The sequence below is a fragment of the Eleginops maclovinus genome, chromosome 12 (assembly GCF_036324505.1).
Source record: "Eleginops maclovinus isolate JMC-PN-2008 ecotype Puerto Natales chromosome 12, JC_Emac_rtc_rv5, whole genome shotgun sequence".
In the NCBI taxonomy this organism is placed as follows: Eukaryota; Metazoa; Chordata; class Actinopteri; order Perciformes; family Eleginopidae; genus Eleginops; species Eleginops maclovinus.
Window position 1 is genome coordinate 25,532,609 of NC_086360.1, and position 21,234 is coordinate 25,553,842.

The 21,234-nt window shown below is 41.9% G+C and overlaps 2 protein-coding genes across 3 annotated transcripts; both read right to left on the bottom strand.

Moving 5' to 3' along the window:
• Nucleotides 1-374: 374 nt before the first annotated feature.
• On the bottom strand, nt 375-15,830 carry mxd1 (MAX dimerization protein 1). Its single transcript, XM_063897843.1, has 6 exons — nt 14,939-15,830; nt 14,236-14,335; nt 7,790-7,819; nt 3,879-3,993; nt 3,619-3,775; nt 375-2,918 (listed from the first exon to the last, which is right to left on the bottom strand). Exons 1-6 carry the CDS (start codon nt 15,003-15,005, stop codon nt 2,722-2,724), a joined length of 666 nt encoding a protein of 221 aa, XP_063753913.1. The 5' UTR covers nt 15,006-15,830; the 3' UTR covers nt 375-2,721.
• An 867-nt stretch (nt 15,831-16,697) lies between these two features.
• On the bottom strand, nt 16,698-21,172 carry snrnp27 (small nuclear ribonucleoprotein 27 (U4/U6.U5)). 2 transcript variants are annotated; one of them, XM_063898191.1, is made up of 7 exons: nt 20,963-21,159; nt 19,694-19,735; nt 18,976-19,108; nt 18,262-18,359; nt 18,062-18,141; nt 17,334-17,398; nt 16,698-16,980 (listed from the first exon to the last, which is right to left on the bottom strand). In XM_063898191.1, exons 1-7 carry the CDS (start codon nt 20,997-20,999, stop codon nt 16,926-16,928), a joined length of 510 nt encoding a protein of 169 aa, XP_063754261.1. In that variant the 5' UTR covers nt 21,000-21,159; the 3' UTR covers nt 16,698-16,925. The 2 variants fall into 2 exon arrangements, with proteins under 2 accessions (XP_063754261.1, XP_063754262.1); XM_063898192.1 differs by lacking the exon at nt 19,694-19,735 and having other exon boundaries at nt 20,963-21,172.
• Between the last annotated feature and the right edge of the window lie 62 nt (nt 21,173-21,234).

The window sequence follows — 21,234 nt, forward strand, 5'->3', positions numbered from 1 at the left end:
ATACATTAAGATAACTAGGGAGGATTGGATTACAGAAGTAATTTAGTAAAATTGCAACTAGCAAATAAAACGAGATGGTGCATCTCAAGGGGTTTACCCTAATAACTAAAGGTCTATACACGTCAAAGATGGAGATTGAACAGAAGTCGATTGTTGATAACTGCGTCTTATTAAATGTTCAAAGGGTTTGCCATAAAAACATACACTTCTCCCACCACACACACCTGCACCATGGATGCCAACGCAGCATGTGAAGGAGGGTCTCTCTCTCACCACACACACACACACACACACACACACACACACACACACACACACACACACACACACACACACACACACACACACACACACACACACACACACACACACACACACACACACACACACACACACACACACACACACACACACACACACACACACACACACACACACACACACACACAGGATGGACAGAGGAGGGCAGAGAGGAGCCTCCCCTCAGCAGACATTAATGCTTTAGGTAAATACATGAAGTCTTTGTCAAGTGGACTTTTTTTGCATTTCACTAGCAAACACAGACTAAGCCTTAGAATTTTATTTTTAAAACCACCCACCCTCTACCACCCCAAAAATGTCTCTCTGAAGACAGTGACGAAACACACTCACATACTGTTTACACACGTACACACTGACAGATGGCATTTCAGTGAACACAACTGCCCACTCACACTTTGCCCTCATTACATTTCCCCTTTAGTTCTCCTCATAACGTGGCTACACAGTTCCTCTCCGTTTGAAAAGGTTTCCAATTTGACAACGAAAGAAAAAAAATAAGCAGCATTCCACACTCAAACACTACACGACCCTAAATCTATTTTTCAGACTCATGCTTTCGAAGAGATTGGTGAGCGGTGGGTGGATGCGGGATGGAGGTTCCTTTGGCGTCGGGCTGCTACACTGCAGGGTGGAGGACATGTACATTCATAAGATCCTCCCTTTGCTGCCCGCGATGATTTTGGAACCAAACAAAAAAGGCGCTACATTCTCACGAGACGGCCATTTTGGTTCCTAGGCACGGAGAGAACGCAGCTTTCGCCAGAGGAATCATCCCAACGCCGGGCCACCAGCTCCTCTCACTTTTTTAAAGTCAGATTTTTATAAATTATTCAAGTTTTTTTTTTTCATTTTATACCCCCCCCCCCGTTTAAAAGGGCAAGTTGGCTTTTGAAAACAGCGAAAAAATTAGGACCAATCACAGAGAAAACATTTCATTTCCTATGAGCACCGTGCCGAATTATGAACAAAAGCCTCGAGGCACAAGAGACGTCTCTAAATACTCTAAGGATTGACTAGGCTGTGCAAACAGAACTACACATTGGACACTCTCACGAGAAGAACATAGGCTATGACTAATTAAATATATTTCTATATAGTCATCTATATATTTAGTATATCTAATAAATACATTTGTTGATAGACATAAAGATATTTCTGTAAACTATTTACATGAACATTTTTTTTTTGCAGAAACAATAAATAGCTATGAAGGCAAGGCGAAGGAGAGAAAATCTGTGTGTTTCAAACATTTTTTCCCCACTGAAGAGTCAAAGCCGGTCGTTGTGTTTCAGGGCGACTCGGCTCACACTCCCCCTTCATAAATAAATGGCAGGAACATCCACTCGTGAAAAATAATCTCACCTGCCTGTCCTCTCTACATATGGAATGTTCTCTCAGTAGATCTTCATGTTAATACCTGCTGAACGGGGCAGTGAAGAAGAAGAAGAGGAAGTAGTGTTCTAAAATGAACCAGCACCTGCCAACATATTACCAGCATCGGGCCCCTGTGGCTGGTGGTTCAAAAAGTTTCCAACCCTGCTAGTGACCCCTCAAACGTGACATACACACATTACGATAAAAGGATGCTGTAAAAACGCCACAGTCATCAGAGAGAGGGAGAAAAACATAAACCCCATCCCATAAACCCTCCCTTTCACAATCTCATGCTGCACAAAGTTTTTTTTTGTTGTTTTTGTTACTTTTTCCTCTAAATTGGCAGGTGTGGACAGAACATCAAAATAAAGTTGGGAGCCTGCCGATGCCTGGGTGCGTACTAAGCGACGTATTGCTGGCGGCCCCAAGTCACACCGCACCCTGGCTGCTTTAATGTAGCCCAAAATTAATAATACCAACGCTCACCACATCCTGTAACATTACGGAAGTGGGGGGGGCTCCTTCAAGTTTATAAGAGACAGCATTTGAAAAAAGATGGAACTGTTAATGCTGTAAGTGCAAACACACCATGCACAGATGGTCTGACGGGGCAGAAAAACCTCTGTCACACCTTTGGGAGGATGGGACAACTAGGAGCGATGGAGGGGAGTGTGTGTATATGTGTGTTTTAGTGTGTGTGTGTGTGTGTCTTAATATGTGTGAAATCTCATAAGTGCTCCCCATGTCTCTTGAGGCTTAGAAAAGAGGCAGTGGGACATTGTGTGGTAACATTCTCTGGCTGAAAGTTGTGTTTCTGACGGATGGACGGAGTGTCTTTAAAATCCCACTCGTTTGATTGGTTCAGAGCAGGGGACACCTTAATGACTGACCGCTGATGATGGGTGGGTGAGTCTAGGAGGTGTTGGATGGAAGTCAAAGTGGGGGGGGGAAGTCAGATTGCATTTAGGGAGTGGTGAGGCATCCTGGGAAAGGATTGGCTGAGGGGGAGGAGGCGGGGCTTTGCGTCTATAGGCTGCAGCCCAGCTGCTTGGCCATCTCCTGAGTGTCCTGCAGGCGCAGCAGGCTGGCGCTGGAGTAGCCCTCGTCGCTGCAGCTGCTGCGGAGACTCCCCCGCTCGTCCCCCGAGTCGCTCACGCTGCTGGTGCTCCACTCCAGGTCACCCAGCAGGTAGTCCGTCCCCTCCACGTCCACATCCAGGTCCTCTGTTGGCGCACAACACAATTATAGGGTTGAACTAATAATTCGATTCATGTATTTATAGTGGCATCGTCATGTCAGTGTCACACCATATCATTAGGATTGTCTATGTTGTAATTCTATTGTTTTTGATTCATGTTTCGTTGACCTGTACAGACTGTAATCCCCCCTGAAAACAATGCATCATTTGTAATATTTGGATATACAAATACATTGAATTCCATTTGATTTCACCCCTAAAAACACACTCCTTATAAGTGATCTTTTAAAGTTGATCTGAATGTTGGTAAAGAGCTCATTTCTGGCTATTTGTGGTCATTATATTGTTATTTACTGCAGAGGGTGACAGACAGCTGGGGAAGAACAGTGTATAAAGCTGGCAGACTTTTACATCTAATGTTTTGTTTCAATCAAATCCAGAGTGGTTGATTGTTGGAAAACATTTAAAGAGGAGTAAAGTTTTGGTGAGTTTTATTTATTTTCTGTCCAGATGGAATGGAGTGTTTTACGATGCTCTGGTTGTTGGCTGATGGTGGCGGTTGGAACATTTGAACCCATCGCCTAACCTCAATCACCTTTAATCTTTCCTGAATAAACAACAGCTGATATTTGCATGTCGTACGTAAGTGTAAGCTGTTCTCATCTGGATTCCCCGGCTTTATCTCTTCTCTCAGGCACAGTAGTGTGTGTGTTATGTGTGTGTACCTTGGTCAGAGTCAGACTTGTCGGACTGGGTGGAGCCGGTGCTGTCCATGCGGGTCCTCTCCACCCCCAGCTGCTCCAGGCGTCTCCTCAGGTGCCTCCGCTCCCGCTGCAGCTGATCCATCGTGTGCTGCGCTTTCCTGTCGCTTTCCTCCAACCTCTGCAAGGAACAGAAACACACGTTGTTGAAACTCAGGTCTTAAAAGTAGCCCTTATCACAGCCAAAAGACATCCACACATCACGACACGTTTAATCCTCACACCTTGATATGTTCTCTGGCCTTCATCAGCAGGCTGAGGGTGGTGTGCCTGTTAGCATCTTTTCCTAAGGGAACGAGGGATTTCAAGCGGTCTAAACACAGCCGTAGATGTGCCCGTCTGTAACAGAAGAAACAGAGAAAGAGAAACGTGATTATTTTTTTGATTAAGTATCAGATGCACAAAAAACTAAAGTTGGAAAGAGTGGTTTGTCAATCAAGAAAGACTAAAGCCTTTAACCACCTCTCATGACTTCATTGCTGGAGGGGATTAGTTGTATCAGGCAGTGTTGTAGTCAAGTCACTGTGCCTCGAGTCCAAGTCCAGCTTCAAGTCTCCAGTGTTCCAAGTCCGAGTCAAGTCCAAGTCATTAAAACAAATTCCAAGTGAAGTCCAAGTCAAGTCCCTATTGATCAAGTCCGGACACACACACACACACACACACGATAGCAGAGTGAACAGGTACAGGAGGCGTACAGCGAGGAGATCATTATCCACTAGCTAATCGATCGCAGATGGCGTCATGCTCGCGGACAGATAAAAAAAACCCAAAAAACTGAATGGGTCGCGAAACCGGTTGGGCGGCCGTTAATATACCTGGGCGGCCCGCCCAAGTAAAGTCTATGTGTGGGAAACCCTGTGTTGTTAAACTTCACAGAAACATAACTGGTCCCGCAGCTCATAGGCGTGTCCTAATGGCGGGCGCTATGAGCTTTCATAGGCATTGAGAGGGCGAATAAGAGAGCTTGACACACACATCATTCACAAAGATGTATGCGTCAAGCTCTATTATTGGCCCCCTAGCTCCGGCTGTGAATCACGTAGGATCTCGCGGGAGAATGCATCGGAAAGAAGAGAGTCTACCGGTTCCGGTAACATTTCTACGCCGTATTATGGCATACATATGAATAGAAACATATCGAAAACATGGCCAAAACACGCCAGCGCGTTCGTCGACCTCAGGGTTTTAATGACAAAGTCCGAATGCACAAGTCCAAGTCCGAGTTCAAGTCATTAGTGCTCAAGTCCAAGTCAAGAGTCTCTAAATTTAGCTCAGTACCGGACTCGAGTACTACAACACTGGTATCAGGTGATATCACCTCATGACTGCTCTTCTTTGTCAAATATGATATTTGATGGAGGTCTTATCTACTTTACTTATTATAAATCTGAACTAGCTCCACTAAGATTTCAAATGAGTAGCTTTATCAATCCTCTTTGAACATTTTTTTTTTGGGTACCTCTGCTTTTTGATTCAAATGCTTGAGTGACTCATTGATAAAGAGGCAGTGAGTAAAAGGTTTGCGTATGTGAGGTTTAATGAACTGCTGACGCTCTGCTGTAGCTTTGTACCATTACCACATGTTGGTACGCAGGACATGTGAGCAACAGTGTAAAAGCGCTGCCTTGATGTCTCCAGAAATGTGCTGAAATCCAAAGATCACCGGTGACATATACTCAGATCAGAGCGCATTATAAATGTCAGTCGCCCTCTAACTCGGCTCACATTTACATTTCTTCCTGCAGCCGCTTTAGCTTCGGTCTGGTGGGTGTTGGTAACCACTTGACCCCGCTGTTATACAACACACACCTCCAGCCTCGGCTGAGTGTGTACGTGTGTATGTGTGTGCCTAGGAGGGGGCGTGTGAACGTCAGACTCTTTCCTGAGAGTGTTAAAAATGTTTTGGCAACTGAGAGCCTGCAGGATGAGCTACTCATTTATAGTGTGCTGCAAGGTAATCCTGAGTGAGGCGTCACTGCAGGATAGAGTTTATTCTATTTATAACATGTAATACACTATATATAAAACATGTGTAGTGCATTGTGCACATTTTTACTGTGAACTTTGAATATATAAATGTTTTTATTAACTTGTGTTTCTTTTCCTTTATAACTGTCGTGAAACCCAATTTCCCTCGGGATAGACAAAGTATTCTGATTCCGGTTAATTCCAAGATAGATAAAACACATGGTAAGAGGGGAGAGTGATTTGACTGTGCAGAGGACACACACAAATAAATTCCCAGCCAGGGCCCTTCGCCTTTTTAACAACACACACACACACGCACATACAAAGCAGTGTTCAGCTGGAACCAACCTCTCAGCTGAGTCCAAAGGGCATGAACATTGTGGTTACATAACATGGAAATGCCCAGGCTGCGTTGTCCTGACACAATAAACAGGGCTGGCTAAAGTTTGTTGAACAGCCCTGATGGCCGGCAGCAGAATGAGGAAGTGGCAGAGGTCACATGGTTTCTAAATGAGAGATGAGTCGGGGTGTGGCTGTGACACACGGAGCTATTGAGCAGCAGGTTATTCTGGTTCAGTGGGGCTGCATTGTGTCAATAGGTGAGTGTGTGGGTGGACGGGGATCAGGGAAAGGCCAGAACCTACATTTCTCTGCCCTCACTTTACTCTTGTGAAGTATTTATTCCAGCTGCTTTTTCCTTTCATTTGCTGCTTGTTATTATAACCGTGGTGGTGAACTGATTTGATTTAAGTAAGCACATGTCTTCCTCTTTATTAAATATCCTAGCCTACTTATTTTATTTTAGCCTTTCCTCTAGACTGTCTCCTGACTGTGGGACAGACAAAGAACTTCTGATGTCTTTTTAAATGCACATGACTGCGAGTGCTGACCCAGTTTGTGACCACTTTATGGTTCCTGATGAATTATCAGGAAGAATGAAGCTAAACCAAGGGGTCTGAATCCTCATGATTATGACAGAGTGGACCCCTTAACAGTAACTGGACGTGACCAGCTGGAAGGAACTTGCACGTAGAAAAAGGTGCGTTGCCAGCTGGAGTCATGTTACGTTGACTTGCACACACACAAAGACACACACACACATGCATGCTATGGATTCTCTTTACACCAACAGAGGGGAGGGGAGTCGTACAAAATAGGACGTTGAATGTGTGTGTGTAGATTTGACTAAGCCAATATTGCCGCACGGTGTGGGGGGTCTTATTGCACTCCTCTGGTTTTGCTAGCCTGCGTGAGTCAGTTTCTCTCCGCCTATCACGGCTCTCTATCATCCAGCTGGTTGTGGGAGAAAGCGGCTGAAGGCTGGGAAGGTTCTTAAGAGCGGTGCGCCGGGCTGTGGTTCTGACTTACTGCGGGGCACGAGGCGTTCCCACACATGCAGAGGGCTGAACCCCAGACACAGGCCTCAGTGCGATACATTATTCAGGCCTTCCGCTGAGCTGCTGCTCTGGATCAGCCAGCACAGGCAGGATGGAAGCACTGAATCAAAAATAAGGCCTGAGGAACAGCAGGCTTGTAGGGGGGGATTCATTACAACCTCAAAGCATGTGGTATTATCTGTGCCAAAGAGTTTTATATGAAAATGATTAATTGGTGTTTTTCAGCAGGAATATAGGGATAGGCCAAGCAGTGCCTTTAGCTTAATGCTAACATCAGCATGCTTTGAGAGGCATGCTGTTTACCAAGTGCTAGCATATTCATTTAAATCACAAACAAAGAATCAGCCAATACTTTTCATTTAATATGGAATAGCAATACATCTAAATCCAGGAAAAGAGGACAAATTGAAAATAGAAAATGTTCAAACATTAAAGGAAGGAACAAAAACAATGAAAATATTCAGTTATATCTTTATAATTAAATGTCATTTTCAATAGAAATCTTTTATTTAAGCTTTGGAATTTAATCTTTTCTCATTTCCATTTCAGGTCTTTTATTTCTGAATTGCCTTTTAACAATAACTCATTATCTTTTTCAGTTTAATATTTAATAATACCCTGATTATCTAAAATGAGAATATTTTGTAAATCCATCCTCCAGATTTAACAGAGATTATTAATCTGATATAGGGAACATATTTTACAATGATTGAACAGGCACTTCCACAATTCACAAATATGCACACAGAGGTGAGATCACTTCCACATACCTGTTCTTTTCCATTTCATTGTGCGTAGACCTGTGGAGATAAAACACACTTGATTAAAACACACATAATAACAAGGCCTCTGTTTAAACAGGTTTTCTCATTGTGAGCCATGAATGCAGGAGAGTGGGAGAGAGAGAAAAGGCTGTGTGGGAGTTTATGAGCAGTCGGAACAACTGACAAAATGAAATTCCGGAAAAAGAATATTCTGATGGTCTGGACGTGTTCTACGAGGGCTTATTTAAGGACCACTCTCTGGTGGAGAGGCCCCGGGTAAACATAGTAACAGTAACTAGAAACAGAAGCCAGGGACTATGCCCCTTCATATTGCCTGATTATCCACTGTGCATGTAATACTGGGAGAGGTGGGGGTGGGGGAAGACACAGTGCTGAAACTGAGATGGAGGTGTGCGAGAGGCCAGCATGACTCCTGCAATGCAGTGTTAAAGCGACACACACATAGAGAGAGGGTCCGGGAATGGGGTTAGACGTAGTTTTTGGAATGACTGAAGTGTAAATGGGTGGTAGGTTGTGGGGGTTGGCAAATATCAGCATGCTAGAACCTTCCTCTACCTCCACCTGACCTCGTGATCCCCTCACCCAAAATCCCCAAATAGCCTCTGCACCTTCAGCTCTGCTGGGCTACACACATCACCGCCCTGATCCTCAGAGGACTCTCACTCACTCATACCACTTTCAACCAAAATAGAATGTATAGGAAGGGCTTTCAAACAAGGAAAAGAATGCTTAAAATAGAGAAGAGTATAGTTTCTTTCCCTGGTGTTTCACAATCAACACCACAAAAGCAGGGTTGGCCCTTCCTTTTTATATCGTTTACTTATTCAGTCTGCCTTAAAACTCTCAAAGCAGGGATGGTGGCTGCTGGAGAGACTCACAAAGATGGTTTTGATTACTTTTATTTGGTTTAGGTTGTGTTTTGTTATGATCTTGGAAGTAAAATGACTGTTCCTGTTTTCCATGTTATTTAATTGTAATTCTTGACCAAATTCCTGTTGATTTCATCTGCTATATATTAACTTTAACACATCACAGAGCTTTGCAGAGGTAAAAGAAACTAGCATCATTAGTTTAAAAGACAACATTGTGCCACTAAAAACACATTCAGGTGGCTTTTTTTTGTCTTGCTGTGGAAAGTGTTTTACTGTAAAGACTAAGCTTAGAAATACTGTATTCCACTATCCTCTGAGTCTGTGTGTGTGTGTGTGTGTGTGTGTGTGTGTGTGTGTGTGTGTGTGTGTGTCTGTGTGTGTGTGTGTGTGTGTGTGTCTGTGTGTGTGTGTGTGTGTGGGTATTATCTCGTTTCAGTTTTGGCTGCTCTGTCAGTTGCCCCCTCCGTCCGGAGAGCATTTCTGTGCCGGGCAGACAGCCGCTGGTGACATAACATTGCTGCAGAGAAATGATCCCAGTTATTCAGGCTACACTCAGACTCAGGGACAACTCCCACCGCCTGCCTTAGCCCCATAACCTGGTACACCTCCAGCGTACGCAGACATGGCGTGACAGCAGCTGATATTGAGTAAGACTGAGTAATTATGAGATTTCTAATGTGAGTAATGTGGATTTATTTATAGATTGCTCTAATTACACATCACCCTAGTCTAGCTAGTAGCCTAGCCTATGAAACTGAATCTACAAAGCACAGTAGGACAAACTTGAATCAGGAAGTGGGGCTTTATCTGTGAACATTAATGTCTCCAACGGACATTTTGGATAATACATTTGCAGTTACTTTAAATAAGAGGAAAATATTTGACTGTCATTCAAACATCTTCCTCTTCTTAGTTAGGCCACCACATTCCACTATGTAGCAATTCACTTCTAAAGCCTATATTCATGACAGGGATTATGGACAAGACCACAAAACTAGGTACCCTGGTTCCTGAGGGCCTATACGTCAACTAAGAGAAGTAACACCTCATTGTGAAACGCCTCCTGGATATTAATGTCACAGCTTAATTATATTAAGGCTGGAAGTCACACATTATAAAAAAGGGGCTTGGTCGGCCGACAATGGCCATTTTTAGATAAGTCAAGAGTAAGGCGGTTTCTGCACTGCCAAGACGGCAACGCCCAGAGCCGCCCACCTTGAGCTTCACAGTGGGACTTCAGAAACCTCTGGGTGACATCATGGAGAAGTCCATTTGTAATACTGAATTGCTAAGAACCTCAACTTCAAATATGCTGTATACATGTCCAAAGAATCATCCTAAAATCTGAATAAAACCTATCCCACATGTGAATAGTAAATAGGCTGCAGTTACACAATACTTCTCTGGTCACTGTGAGCACTCAGAGAGTCAGCGTTCACACACAGACGTCCACATGCGTTTAGAAACCGTCCGCCGAGCCACTGGGAGCAATTTGGGACTCAGTATCTTGCTCAAGGATACTTCAACATGTTGACCCAAGGGCCTGGATATCAAATTGCCAACCTTTAGAATAGATTGGGGGAAAACTGCTCTACCGTACCCCCTGAACCATGGCCGCTCATGTCTTAACTGCAAAAGCCTACATATGGATTAGAGCCTAAATTGGAAATCCGATTTGAACCGTTCAATTTCTGTATAACACTGCCATAATAATAATGTCTGAATATCTATATGTCTAAACCTTTAACCCAGCTTTTAAACTTTCCATACATCCCTGGGACAAAGATTTACACATAGGCTGTAATCTCTTATGGCGTCCACCATGGAGAGTTTAGGATTATATACTGGATGGAAAACTGAATTGCGTCTGGATGATTCACCAGTTTCGGCTCGGTCTACATCCTGAATCCACCTTTAACCTGTATTTTCATTTCTGAAGCCTCGCCCAAGTAAACCACATCATCCTGAACAACAACACCGGGTGGACAGCATGGAGAGACTCAATTGGCCAGGTCAACAAGGCAGGAAGTATCCCTGTATGATTCCTATAGTGCACTGTAGTTACCAGTGTGTGTGTGTGTAGGGTGTGTAGGGTTTGTATGGTGGGGGAGGACTCTCCATCTATGTAATGGAGGAGCTGGTGCTCTCCACTGCCTGCCACGAGTGAGAACCGAGCAGGAAAGAAAGAAACAGAGGGGTGGAGGAGGTGAGGAGAGACGGGAAAAACAAGTGGGAGAGAGAGATGAGGGGGAAGGGGCTGACACGCATACACACCAGAAACACAGCACATCCCCTCCCCCACCACACACAAATCCACGCCATGGTTAAACAACAGAAACTGGAGGAGCTTCAACGTACTGGGTTGAGTGGCTTCACATATACAAATGGCTGCCCTACATTATAAGTCTCAACAGCAACAAAATAAGGTATCACTCCTGCTCAATTAATAGTCCTCTCTGGAAGAAACCCCCCCTACCCCCGGAGAGCAAAATTCATTCAGTCATAGTGCTGGTGTGCCTATCAATGATCAGGATCCAACATCACACCATATCAAATCATCAGGGCTGAGCACAAACTCTTATTAATTACAGGTCTGAAGCCTTCTAGAGCCATATGTGGTTGCATAGATGAGCAGCTGGTTGCTCAACATAACCTTGTAGTTAAATAAATAAAATGGTCAAAGTGAAGGTAGGCGAAAAGATCTTATGGCTGGAGGACAGACCTTCAGCAGCTCGTAGTCTACATGTTCTTCTCTAGGCGTGTCTAAAAATGTTTTGCCTCCTAAGCATGTTAAGACATGTCCTGAGCTGAGCAGCTGTGTTGCTACTCTACTCCACTTCAGCCACTGCATCTTTTAGTCGTGGATACGAAAGAACAACATTGATGCATCACCGTCCAGCCCAACAGACTCACCCTGTCAACAGGCTGAACCAAATACTTGAGCGACAGCAGTCTTCCCATTGGCTCTCCAAATGTGCTCATTACGGAATCTTACTCCCATTATTGCTCATAAAGAAATATAGAAAAAGAGGTTTTTCAGAAGGCATTGCCAGGAATTGCATCACAAAATGGTTTATGGAAATGTAGGCTGCATCCTACTCAAAAAGATCAGACCATTTAGTTCATTTTTGCAGATTTTTTAAGATTGGGCAACCCTATCAGAGTCTATACCATGCCATATAAAATAAATACATATAATGACCATTAGTCCTCTCAATAAGCAAGGATTGTTAACATAGCTTGTCGTCGATGCTTTGACTTATGTAGTTAGAAGATGGGTCGGATGGGACCTGGACTTGTTTGAACATCTTATCAAATCTAAAAATTGTAAGTAAAATATATCTTCATATACATTTAGAGAACAGAGCAGTATTTTACATGTACTGAACGACAGTCTCTTCCTGCTAATCTAGTAAACACATGAGGTAAATGCAGGAAATTCATTGATTCATTGATTGCTTTAAATCAAAGATGGCAGTCGACTAGAGCTTAACTTAACTAGTTCATTGACAGGGGATTAATCTGCAACTGTTTTAATAACCTTACCATTCATTTCAAAGATAAAAAGGCTCAACATTATCTGTCAGATTCTGCTGTTTTTATTATATTGTTGTTTATTTGTTTACTTTCTTAACGAGAATTGAAGGTGTCAAGTTGGAATCTGGGAAATGACGAATGCTATTTCCCAGAAAACTTGTAAAGATTGAATATTTATTCATTGAAGAAGTGATCAACCAATGAACCAATATTGTAAAGGGAGTATTGAATCCTCAGATGTCTGCGTAAAGCAGCGGTGTAACTTTAGATCAGGACGTTTTACAGCTGGATATTCTGTACATTGGGTTATGAGAGGTAACAGAGATATACATACGCATAGTTTACAAGCTTCACATCATGTGCTCTGTACATTAGACACATGAACATGGCAATAACGTGTCATCCAACACATCTGAATGTCAGCCACCGCCGATAGGGACGGGACGGTTCAAATGAGGATAACGGCGTGCACACGTCCGTCCTTCAAGGAAAACACTATTCTTATGTAAATAAAAAAAACATATCTCAAGACATAATGGGCGAAGAATCGAGATCAGCAAAAATGATGAAGGTCATGTCCATAAATATATGTATACATGTATGATAAGTTGGCTATAAATGAATTGTAGCGTTCATGCCTATACATCAGGCGTAGCGACAGCTGTGTCAACATTTTAAAATGAGGGACCTCACCTCTGAGCTATCAAAGCAGGAAGTAGACATTTCTGTTTCTGTTCAGAAAGTTTAAGAAATGTCTGCACCTGTTAAATCTGGACGTACTGTACATTGGGGTTAGACAAGGTAAGAGTTCTGTATATAAACATATCTATAAGTTTCAGGTCAAGCATTCTGCATTGGTTCCAGTGCCGGCGAGATGATGGATGGTGTGCCTTCATACCAACATACCTGATGTGGGTTCAACCCGAGTCTACAATCAATCTTAATGGGCTAACGTGCGTTACATGAGCTGGCTGCCACTCTGCTCTTCTGTTACTCTGGTACATCATGGAATTTATAGTATATGCATTAATCAAATGCCTCTCTCGACACACTGGGCAGTGTTTAAATCAGTCGCTGTTTACATTTCTGAAAAAGGAAGGCATGCTATAGTGGATGTTATGCCTCCAACAGTAGGCCTAACGTACCACCGTTATAACATATTATATATATCTAAAAAGGGACAGCTTTCATGCCATATCCAAGCATACATCTTTCTTTTGTTGCATCAATTAGCTGTTTTCTTCTGGTGTTTTCATTTAGGGAGTCTAAAGTGCATAGAACGTGTGGACACAAAACTAGGGTTGCGATTGAGGATTATTTATGATAAATTTGACCATTATCATCTCAATATATGTCACGGGTTTGTCTACAAAATGGCAGCTTTCATAAGCACACTTTAAGGTGTATAGCATAAGGTTCCACCAGTGCTGCACTTTCATAATTGCATAAAATCCAGCTGCAGTCTACTCCGGAGCGTGCATTGATCCAAGGGGTGTGGGCACAACATAAATCTGTCCCGATCTGATTGATAGATGGAATTCTGTGTTTGTGCAGAAGGTTCCATTGACTGCAGCGGTAAGGACGTGCTCCCTCACTGACATGTCTTCTGCAGTCACCTTGACTGACCCAGTTTGCCTTACAGTGTGGCCCTTAGCTTTAAGCCTGACTGATGTTTGCTGCTGTCAGTCACAAGCTTTGAAGAGGACAAGAGGGGGGGGGGGGGACCATGGCCTTAACCTAAAAGACTTGCACAGCCACGACTTGTTATATCAGAGGACCTTTTTCTGTGGTGTCAAGCACAATTGAGTGGCGAGTTGAATTTCATATGACTATGGTTTGACACATTTCTAATCGCAGAACCCAAAAATGATGCAAATGTACACACAGCAAACTAGGAAACATCAATCTCACTGCACTCAGTGGGGACACACTGGAAGAGGGGGTAGTATAAGCGCCTTAATGCAGAGGTGAACAAGGATATAACATGTATTTTCTGGCCACGAGGAGCTGACATGCCTTTACCTGCTACTTGTGTTTTTCTTGCTTTTGCTTTTTCTTTTCAAGCTTTCCGTCTCTCCGCTGCTGATGAAGGGTGGCATGGAGGCATAGCCGTGTTCAGCTTCTGCAAGCAAATAAACAACATAGTGGGCACGTGTCCATATATATGCAAAATATAGCCACAGTGAAAATATGCTAAACCGAGAACAGTAGTACTGCAAACTGTGCCACATTTGATCTTAAGCTTTTGGGAATTCAGTAGCATTGTCTAGTGATTAAATGCAGCATGCAATGGATGGATTTCATGCAGTATCTTTAGACAGGATTTTCTCTCCTCAGCCTGGACAATGATGTCATCTTGAACTGGAATAAACCCCACTAGCAAACCACAACAGAGGGAAAGGAGGGGCCCCCATGAAAACAATGTCTCCCTGCACATCTAACTGCATCTGCACCATATGCTTTTCATTCATCAAATAAAAGGCAAATGCACGTGTTTTTGTGAGTGCAACATTTCCCAAAAATGTCAGATTATTAATTGATGTGCAAAATTGTATTTATGAATGCATGGCCCCGATTACTTGATGTTAAAAGAAATAAAGGGCTGCAACAGGATTTAAAATATCTTTGAAATGACAGGTGCATACATTAGCGTGATTGAGGGGGAGGGGAGTGATTGTAATTTTTCTTGTACACAACACAGAGCGTAGAAAACAATACACTTTACCTCGTTCCCTGCGCTCAAGGTACTCCGCTGCTTCGATCAACATCTGCACCATTCCGATCGCCGCCATTTTCAACAATAACACTGATATTAATGTAACAATCCGATGAGGGATTCCTTGGATGTACACAACTTGCCTCAGGTCCTACCAGTGGTCTCCTTGTTATACTCTGGTGGCTGTTCTTGTTATTTAAAAAAAAAGGAGAAGCAGCAGTAACTCCTGCAGCCCAACGGTGTTATTGTAAAGTGAAATGTACTCAAAACAGCACCAGTCAGTTAAAAGACAAGCTCTTCCTTAATGACTGTTTAAACGGTTAGAGGTATTAGTGTTAGCTGGCTTGTCAATGCTAACACTTTCAGCCCTTTTTTATTTTTAATCAAGCAAAGTGTTTAATATCGTTGGTTTTCAATGTAGTTCTTCGATGAAACAAAAGACCTTGTTGACAAAACAAAACGTCTTGCTTGACTTAAACGAACCGAGTATTTTTCCTTTTTGGCAAAACAAAAATGAATTAGCTAACGTTAGCACGATACAAAAAAACTGCTAGCTCGGTTGATGTAAAAGATGCAGTCAATCAAAAAAAAAAACGACCGTTGGCCGTCAGTTGGTATAAAATTGATTTAAAAAAACACGAGCTAGTTGTCTTGAAAAGTTCAACCGACGATGTCTTCTAACCTTATCGGTTCAGGGCTATGTGGCTGGGTAGTTTTGTGCTGGTTAATCGCTGATATGTCTCGCTGGAAACGCAGGTAGCTTACTGACATCAACTGAGGAACAGTGAGTGTTTATCAAACTGCTTCCAAAAGAGTGGCTTGTTGATCTGGACGTCAGCGAACTACTGTAGCCGACTTCACCACAAAGGTCCCGTGTACTGCGATATGATTGGCTACTGGACATAACCAGTCAAGCTCCTATTGGACGTTTATGCCGTCAATCATCCAACGCCTCGGAACGCACTGCCACTGGGGCTCTGGTGCCACCATTTTGGTTCTAATTCACATTATCAAAGGCACACGGCGTGGAGCAAAGATGGTGACAGTTTCTTCATTCAACAGCCGTGTCTCGTGATTGGTTGTTTCCTAGTAAACTTGTAAGCTATTGGTCGTAATGCCCACGAGCTAAATTGACACCGCCTGCCCATGACAGGCGACACGCCTCCCTGCCATGCTGGTTCGCGGTGTACGGCGAGGATTGGCTGCCGTGATGTTGTTTGTCTAATTTCGTGCTCAGTGGTTGGCCGGAATCACATGTTCTCTTATTATTGGAGTCTCAATGTCCTATCGCAAAGCATATATTTGCGCCGGCGCACTGCCTATTGAAACGTGATATCAGCCAAAAGCCTGCTTTAAAATGAGACGGATGTCCTTATTTAAAGCACGAACAACATATATACTGGATGTACTACACGAACGACGACTTGGGATAGGTTAGTCTGCTGCATACTGTGTTCATCGAGGACTACATGTTATAACTGGATTGAGCATCAGTCCGTAGCATACACTTGTAGAAAAACATCAAATTAGATTAAATATGGTGTCAATTTGACAAAGACACAAGCAAGCAACACACAAATGCATACCTTGGTCTCAGAGTGTAGAATAAGCTATATGTAGAAATGCATTCACTCTATTACATGCTATAATTAAAATCAACATTCAATTTTTAAATGTTATAACAAAATGAAATGTTCCAGCACATTATGGCAAATGCAACAGGCCGATTTGGCTTTCTTATTCTTAAAATAAAGACAGCAAAGACACGTCCTTAAACTGCTTTTATTTCAAATAAAACTGCCCACACACCTGAACAACACAAAGCTCCACATGTGGTGTCTGCTATCAATAATTAGTCACAGCCAAGTGTTGATAGGAGATTTAAAAAGGTATATACAGAAATGTTGCATAACACAAAACAGGTTGGAAATAAGAAGAAATAACACATCATCCACTAAAGGAGCACGGAGGTGAGTTTCACGAGTTGACGACACTTTCAGGCGATGAAGTCCAGTGGTCTGTTGAATCCACCTTTTCTGTTCATGTACTGCCTAAAAAAAATGAATACATATAAGACAACATTACATCACTGTTACCCTCGCAACACTTGCAGATTACATCATCGAGCACCAATGAGAGAGCCGGGATCTCTGCATAGAGACACCTGCAAAAGGTGATTGGCTAAAGTAACACTGGATGATGCTGAGAGCGCTCGGAAAAGTTGACACTCAAACTCGGACACCTTACAGACAACAGGGGTTCAAAGGCGATCCTAAAAATCATCACTATATAGAACAGGAGCTTATGCAACTATTCGGGAAAAAACTGTCTGTGGCTACCAAAAAAACACCTCAATGCAAATAGGATTAATTATTTGTTGTTGTTGTTGTTGTTGACGACGTACCTGTATTTTCTCTTCATGGAAGTATTGACAGCGAATGCATTGACTGATCCGTCAGTTTTCTTCCCCTGTTTGAAAACACACAATGTTTCACATGACAGTTTAAGGTGTAGTTTTAACACGTTAACAATATTAGGGTTTCTAAAGCTTAAGGAGAGTAAATACTTTTTATAATGCCAATCTTTCTTTTCCAAATAGATGTTTGTGAGTTTAAAATGCATTGTGAAGAGACTTGGATTGCATAGGTTGTGAGAGAGTTTGCAAACAGAGGTTTTGTATTGTTTAACGCAGCCCTACCTTTACTTTAATTCATCGAGATTGTTTTCCACAATGCGAGTCATGAATATACTCAAATGATCGTTTTATTCATTCAAATATTTCCCTGAGTTAGCAATGGAGGGCTCGATTGTTGTCCAGAAAAATAGTTTTTATAAATATCAATTAGAACTCATTTCAGCATAAATGTTGCAACAGGAGCGAGACCATCGTCACATCATCAATAAAGCACAGTAAAGGATATGTGAATATTGACCACAACAGAATCAGGATCTACCTCTGGTGATGTGTTCGGGGAAATTCTGAGCACAACAGCATTAATTGGTGTATAGAAAAAGGTCCAGAAGAATGCAAAACAAACAGTCTATCTTCAGTTAAGCCAAGAATAAGATAACTTTATTTGAACAAGTGCACCTCCTTTTGGCTGCACACCACACGACACCCCATGCTCTCACCTTGGTGGAGTCAAAGGAACCAAATCCCATCAGCTTCATCATCTCAATCTCCTCTTCGGTTTTGCCCTCCATGTCTTCCTCTGTGAAAACAAAATGATGCTTTAGAAGTTTTGACCAAAAACCTAAATGTTTCACAAAGCTGAATGTCCTTTTTATAGCATGTCAATGTAGCATATAGGGGCACATTCTACTTCTGATACCTGAGATCTGAATGGGCTTTGCCGTCTTTTCCTTCGACTCTTTGCGATCATCATCACGCCGCTCGGAGGAGGTGGAGCGATGGCGTCTGGGGGGAGACCTGCAGGGGGAACAAGCGAATGTGAAAGGAGTCCAGTACGTTTCTGCAACTCAAAAGGGAATATTATCGTTCATCATTTGTATAAGTCTAATAAAAGACAATCAATAAAAATGTATATGTTTAACCCGGACCGTATTTCCCCACGCTTTTGTGTCTAGGCGTCTAATGGGGACAACAACACAGGTATCATCAATGTTTTTTACCCATGGCATCCTTGTTATAAGTGTCAAACCAAATTCTGGAACAGGAGCCTACAGAGAAATATTTTGCGCTGCAGAATTGCCGACATTGCAACACGGTAAGTGGCCTCCTGCTGCAGTGTTACCGCTAAACACTACACATATTTAATAAATTGGCATTCACATTATTCATTAATACACAAAAAACATGGGGGAAAACGGATCCCTTTTAAAAACACCAAAGTCTACAATTGCAACTACATGTGCTTGTTCTTAAAAGGCCAATAGTACCATACAGGACCTGCCATCCTTCTACACAATCTAAATAGCACACTGCATTCATAAATGGAATCAAGACACACAGCCATACATATATTTAAAAAAGAAACATGGCAAAGATAAATCCCACCCAGTCCTCCATATACGCGTTTGCTCACCTGGAGCGTCTCCTGTGAGGAGATCTTGAGCGACTTCTCCTGCGCTCACGATCCCGATCTCGAGAACGGGATCGCTCCCTTTCCCTTCGCCTACGCTCACGATCCCGGGAAGTTGAGCGGGAACGCCTTCTCTCTGCAGGGGAACGACAACATATTACTTGGGAACTGGGAAATTTAAACAGGCCTTATTGGCATCTACACACAACATCCTCCATACACCATTAAGAGATGTTCTTCTTTATTTCTCTGCGGCATGATTTAAATAGGCTTAAGCTCAGACATCTCTTGGAACCATGCATTTCTAATGAAAGTGTATGTGTAGTTTTCTTTTGCAAAGACAGAATGCAATCCATGCCACAAGTAGGGCTGAAACACACAGTTACTTCCGTTATCGATTCATCTTTCTATGATTTACTAGGTAAAATCAATTGGGTCTCTAAAATGTCAACAACTAGTGAAACAAATATCCATCAAAGCTCAAGGCAATGTCTTTAAATGCCTTTTGTTTACAGACCCAAAAATATAATAAACAGAGAAAAGCAGAACATTTATATACATCTGAGAAGCTTACAACACACATTTCCGGCCCATTGAATGAAATATTCCGTTGAAAATGTTTCTGTTTAATTGGTGGATAAGACTGCCGATTCATTCTTCATGCAAATGTTTATGGTTGTTGATATAATACAGATATTACATTGTTTTCAGGACACGTTACCTTTACTCTTTAACTTTTCGACCTCAGGTAGAACTTGGCCGCCTGAATATGCAAGGAGACATTAAAATACTGTACAGATCTACATATAAGAAAAGGCTGATCTCAACCGACGTGCCTTTAAGAAGCCTTTATGGGTTAAAGTTTGTAACCCTGCTTGATGAGGTGCAGTTCAGTATTCTATAAACAAAGGTGAGGTAGAAACAGTTGTGACAAGAATGTTGGGGTTCCCCTTAGAACTGTCATCTGTGTGAACAGTTCAATCACAGATTTCAAAATGATATCATCTCAATTAACAAATAACATCACATACTAACCAGATTTATTCTAAAATGTGATGTTTTTAAAGAATATCATGTTAAGATCACAGTTTAGTTCTTACATTACTCTTTAAACTGTCACTTCAGCTAATGGGATTTAAAAACTGGACTCAGTTTGTATGTAACTGTATTTCAAAGTCTGAAACAGGTTTATTGCCAAGCAGTTTCAAACATACGAGAAACTTGCCTTAGGGTATATGTTGCATACATACATTAAACACAGTTAAAGAAGATAAGAAAATAAACCCAAAAAATGTAAACATGTAAACAGTACGCCTACAGCTGGAAATGCTTTGTTATTCTGGCACCAAACTTCATAATTAAATTAGATTTTCTGTATTTATTTGTCAAGTATTTGAATGAAACATAAGTATGACAAATTGCATTTTCAATTCTAATCAGACTTTAACTTGGACACAACTCATGGAGGTCTAATGTAGGGCAAGACAAATAATGATAAAAGACAAAAAAAGAAGAAAAATCGTAATCGAGATTAGAAATGAACTATATCGTGATAGGAATGAAGTTATACAAACATTTCAAAGTCACTGATAGTTTCATTGATTGTGCACTTTTCTAGAACGTTCACACTACTTCAAAACCAAAAATAAACTCATACAAATTCAATATATTCTTTACCCAGTTTTATCTAGCTTACTATAACGTGTACCACATTGGAAAGCTAAGGTAGAATTACACTAGGGAACATCGGATCAGAGTCACATGTGTTGTTGTAAACATGTGATATTAATGGTTCACATGCATGACTTCTTGATGTGTTAAGTTAATGGTCACATTGTTGTGTTAATGTGTACTTTCTTTTAGAGTAAAATAAAACAAAATGTGTTATATTTGCAGCTAAAACAGGCAGCTCGGTTGTATCATCGTTAGCATTGTGCGTAGCGTTTGCGTTAGCTTAGTTAGCTAACGTTATTTTACTTTGTTTTCTTACCTCTTCTTGGAGGAGTCCGACTCCTGCTCCGGCCCATTTTCTTATCAATCACAATGTTCTCTAGTAATTAAAAGTATTACTTAATATAACACAATTTAAGGGGAGAATCTTAACCAAACTGTGGGGTTTTTGTTGTTGTATGACTACCACTTCAAGGCAGGATGCTCTGTTGTCTATTGTTACACTTACTTCCGGTTAGCTTCCGGTATTAGAGCGCCCTCTACCGACATGGAGGAAAGCTTATAAATGCTATATAAATAACGATGTAGTTT

Excerpts from the sequence above, each read along its gene's own strand:
- mxd1 (XM_063897843.1), bottom strand. The coding sequence starts at position 15,005 with ATGGCGGCGATCGGAATGGTGCAGATGTTGATCGAAGCAGCGGAGTAC. Across the intron at positions 14,336-14,938 it reads CCTTGAGCGCAGGGAACGAG|AAGCTGAACACGGCTATGCC; the intron begins GTAAAGTGTATT and ends ATTTGCTTGCAG. Across the intron at positions 3,994-7,789 it reads AATGAAATGGAAAAGAACAG|ACGGGCACATCTACGGCTGT; the intron begins GTATGTGGAAGT and ends CTTCTGTTACAG.
- snrnp27 (XM_063898191.1), bottom strand. The coding sequence starts at position 20,999 with ATGGGCCGGAGCAGGAGTCGGACTCCTCCAAGAAGAG. Across the intron at positions 18,142-18,261 it reads AAAGCCCATTCAGATCTCAG|AGGAAGACATGGAGGGCAAA; the intron begins GTATCAGAAGTA and ends TTGTTTTCACAG. Across the intron at positions 17,399-18,061 it reads GTTCCTTTGACTCCACCAAG|GGGAAGAAAACTGACGGATC; the intron begins GTGAGAGCATGG and ends GTTTTCAAACAG.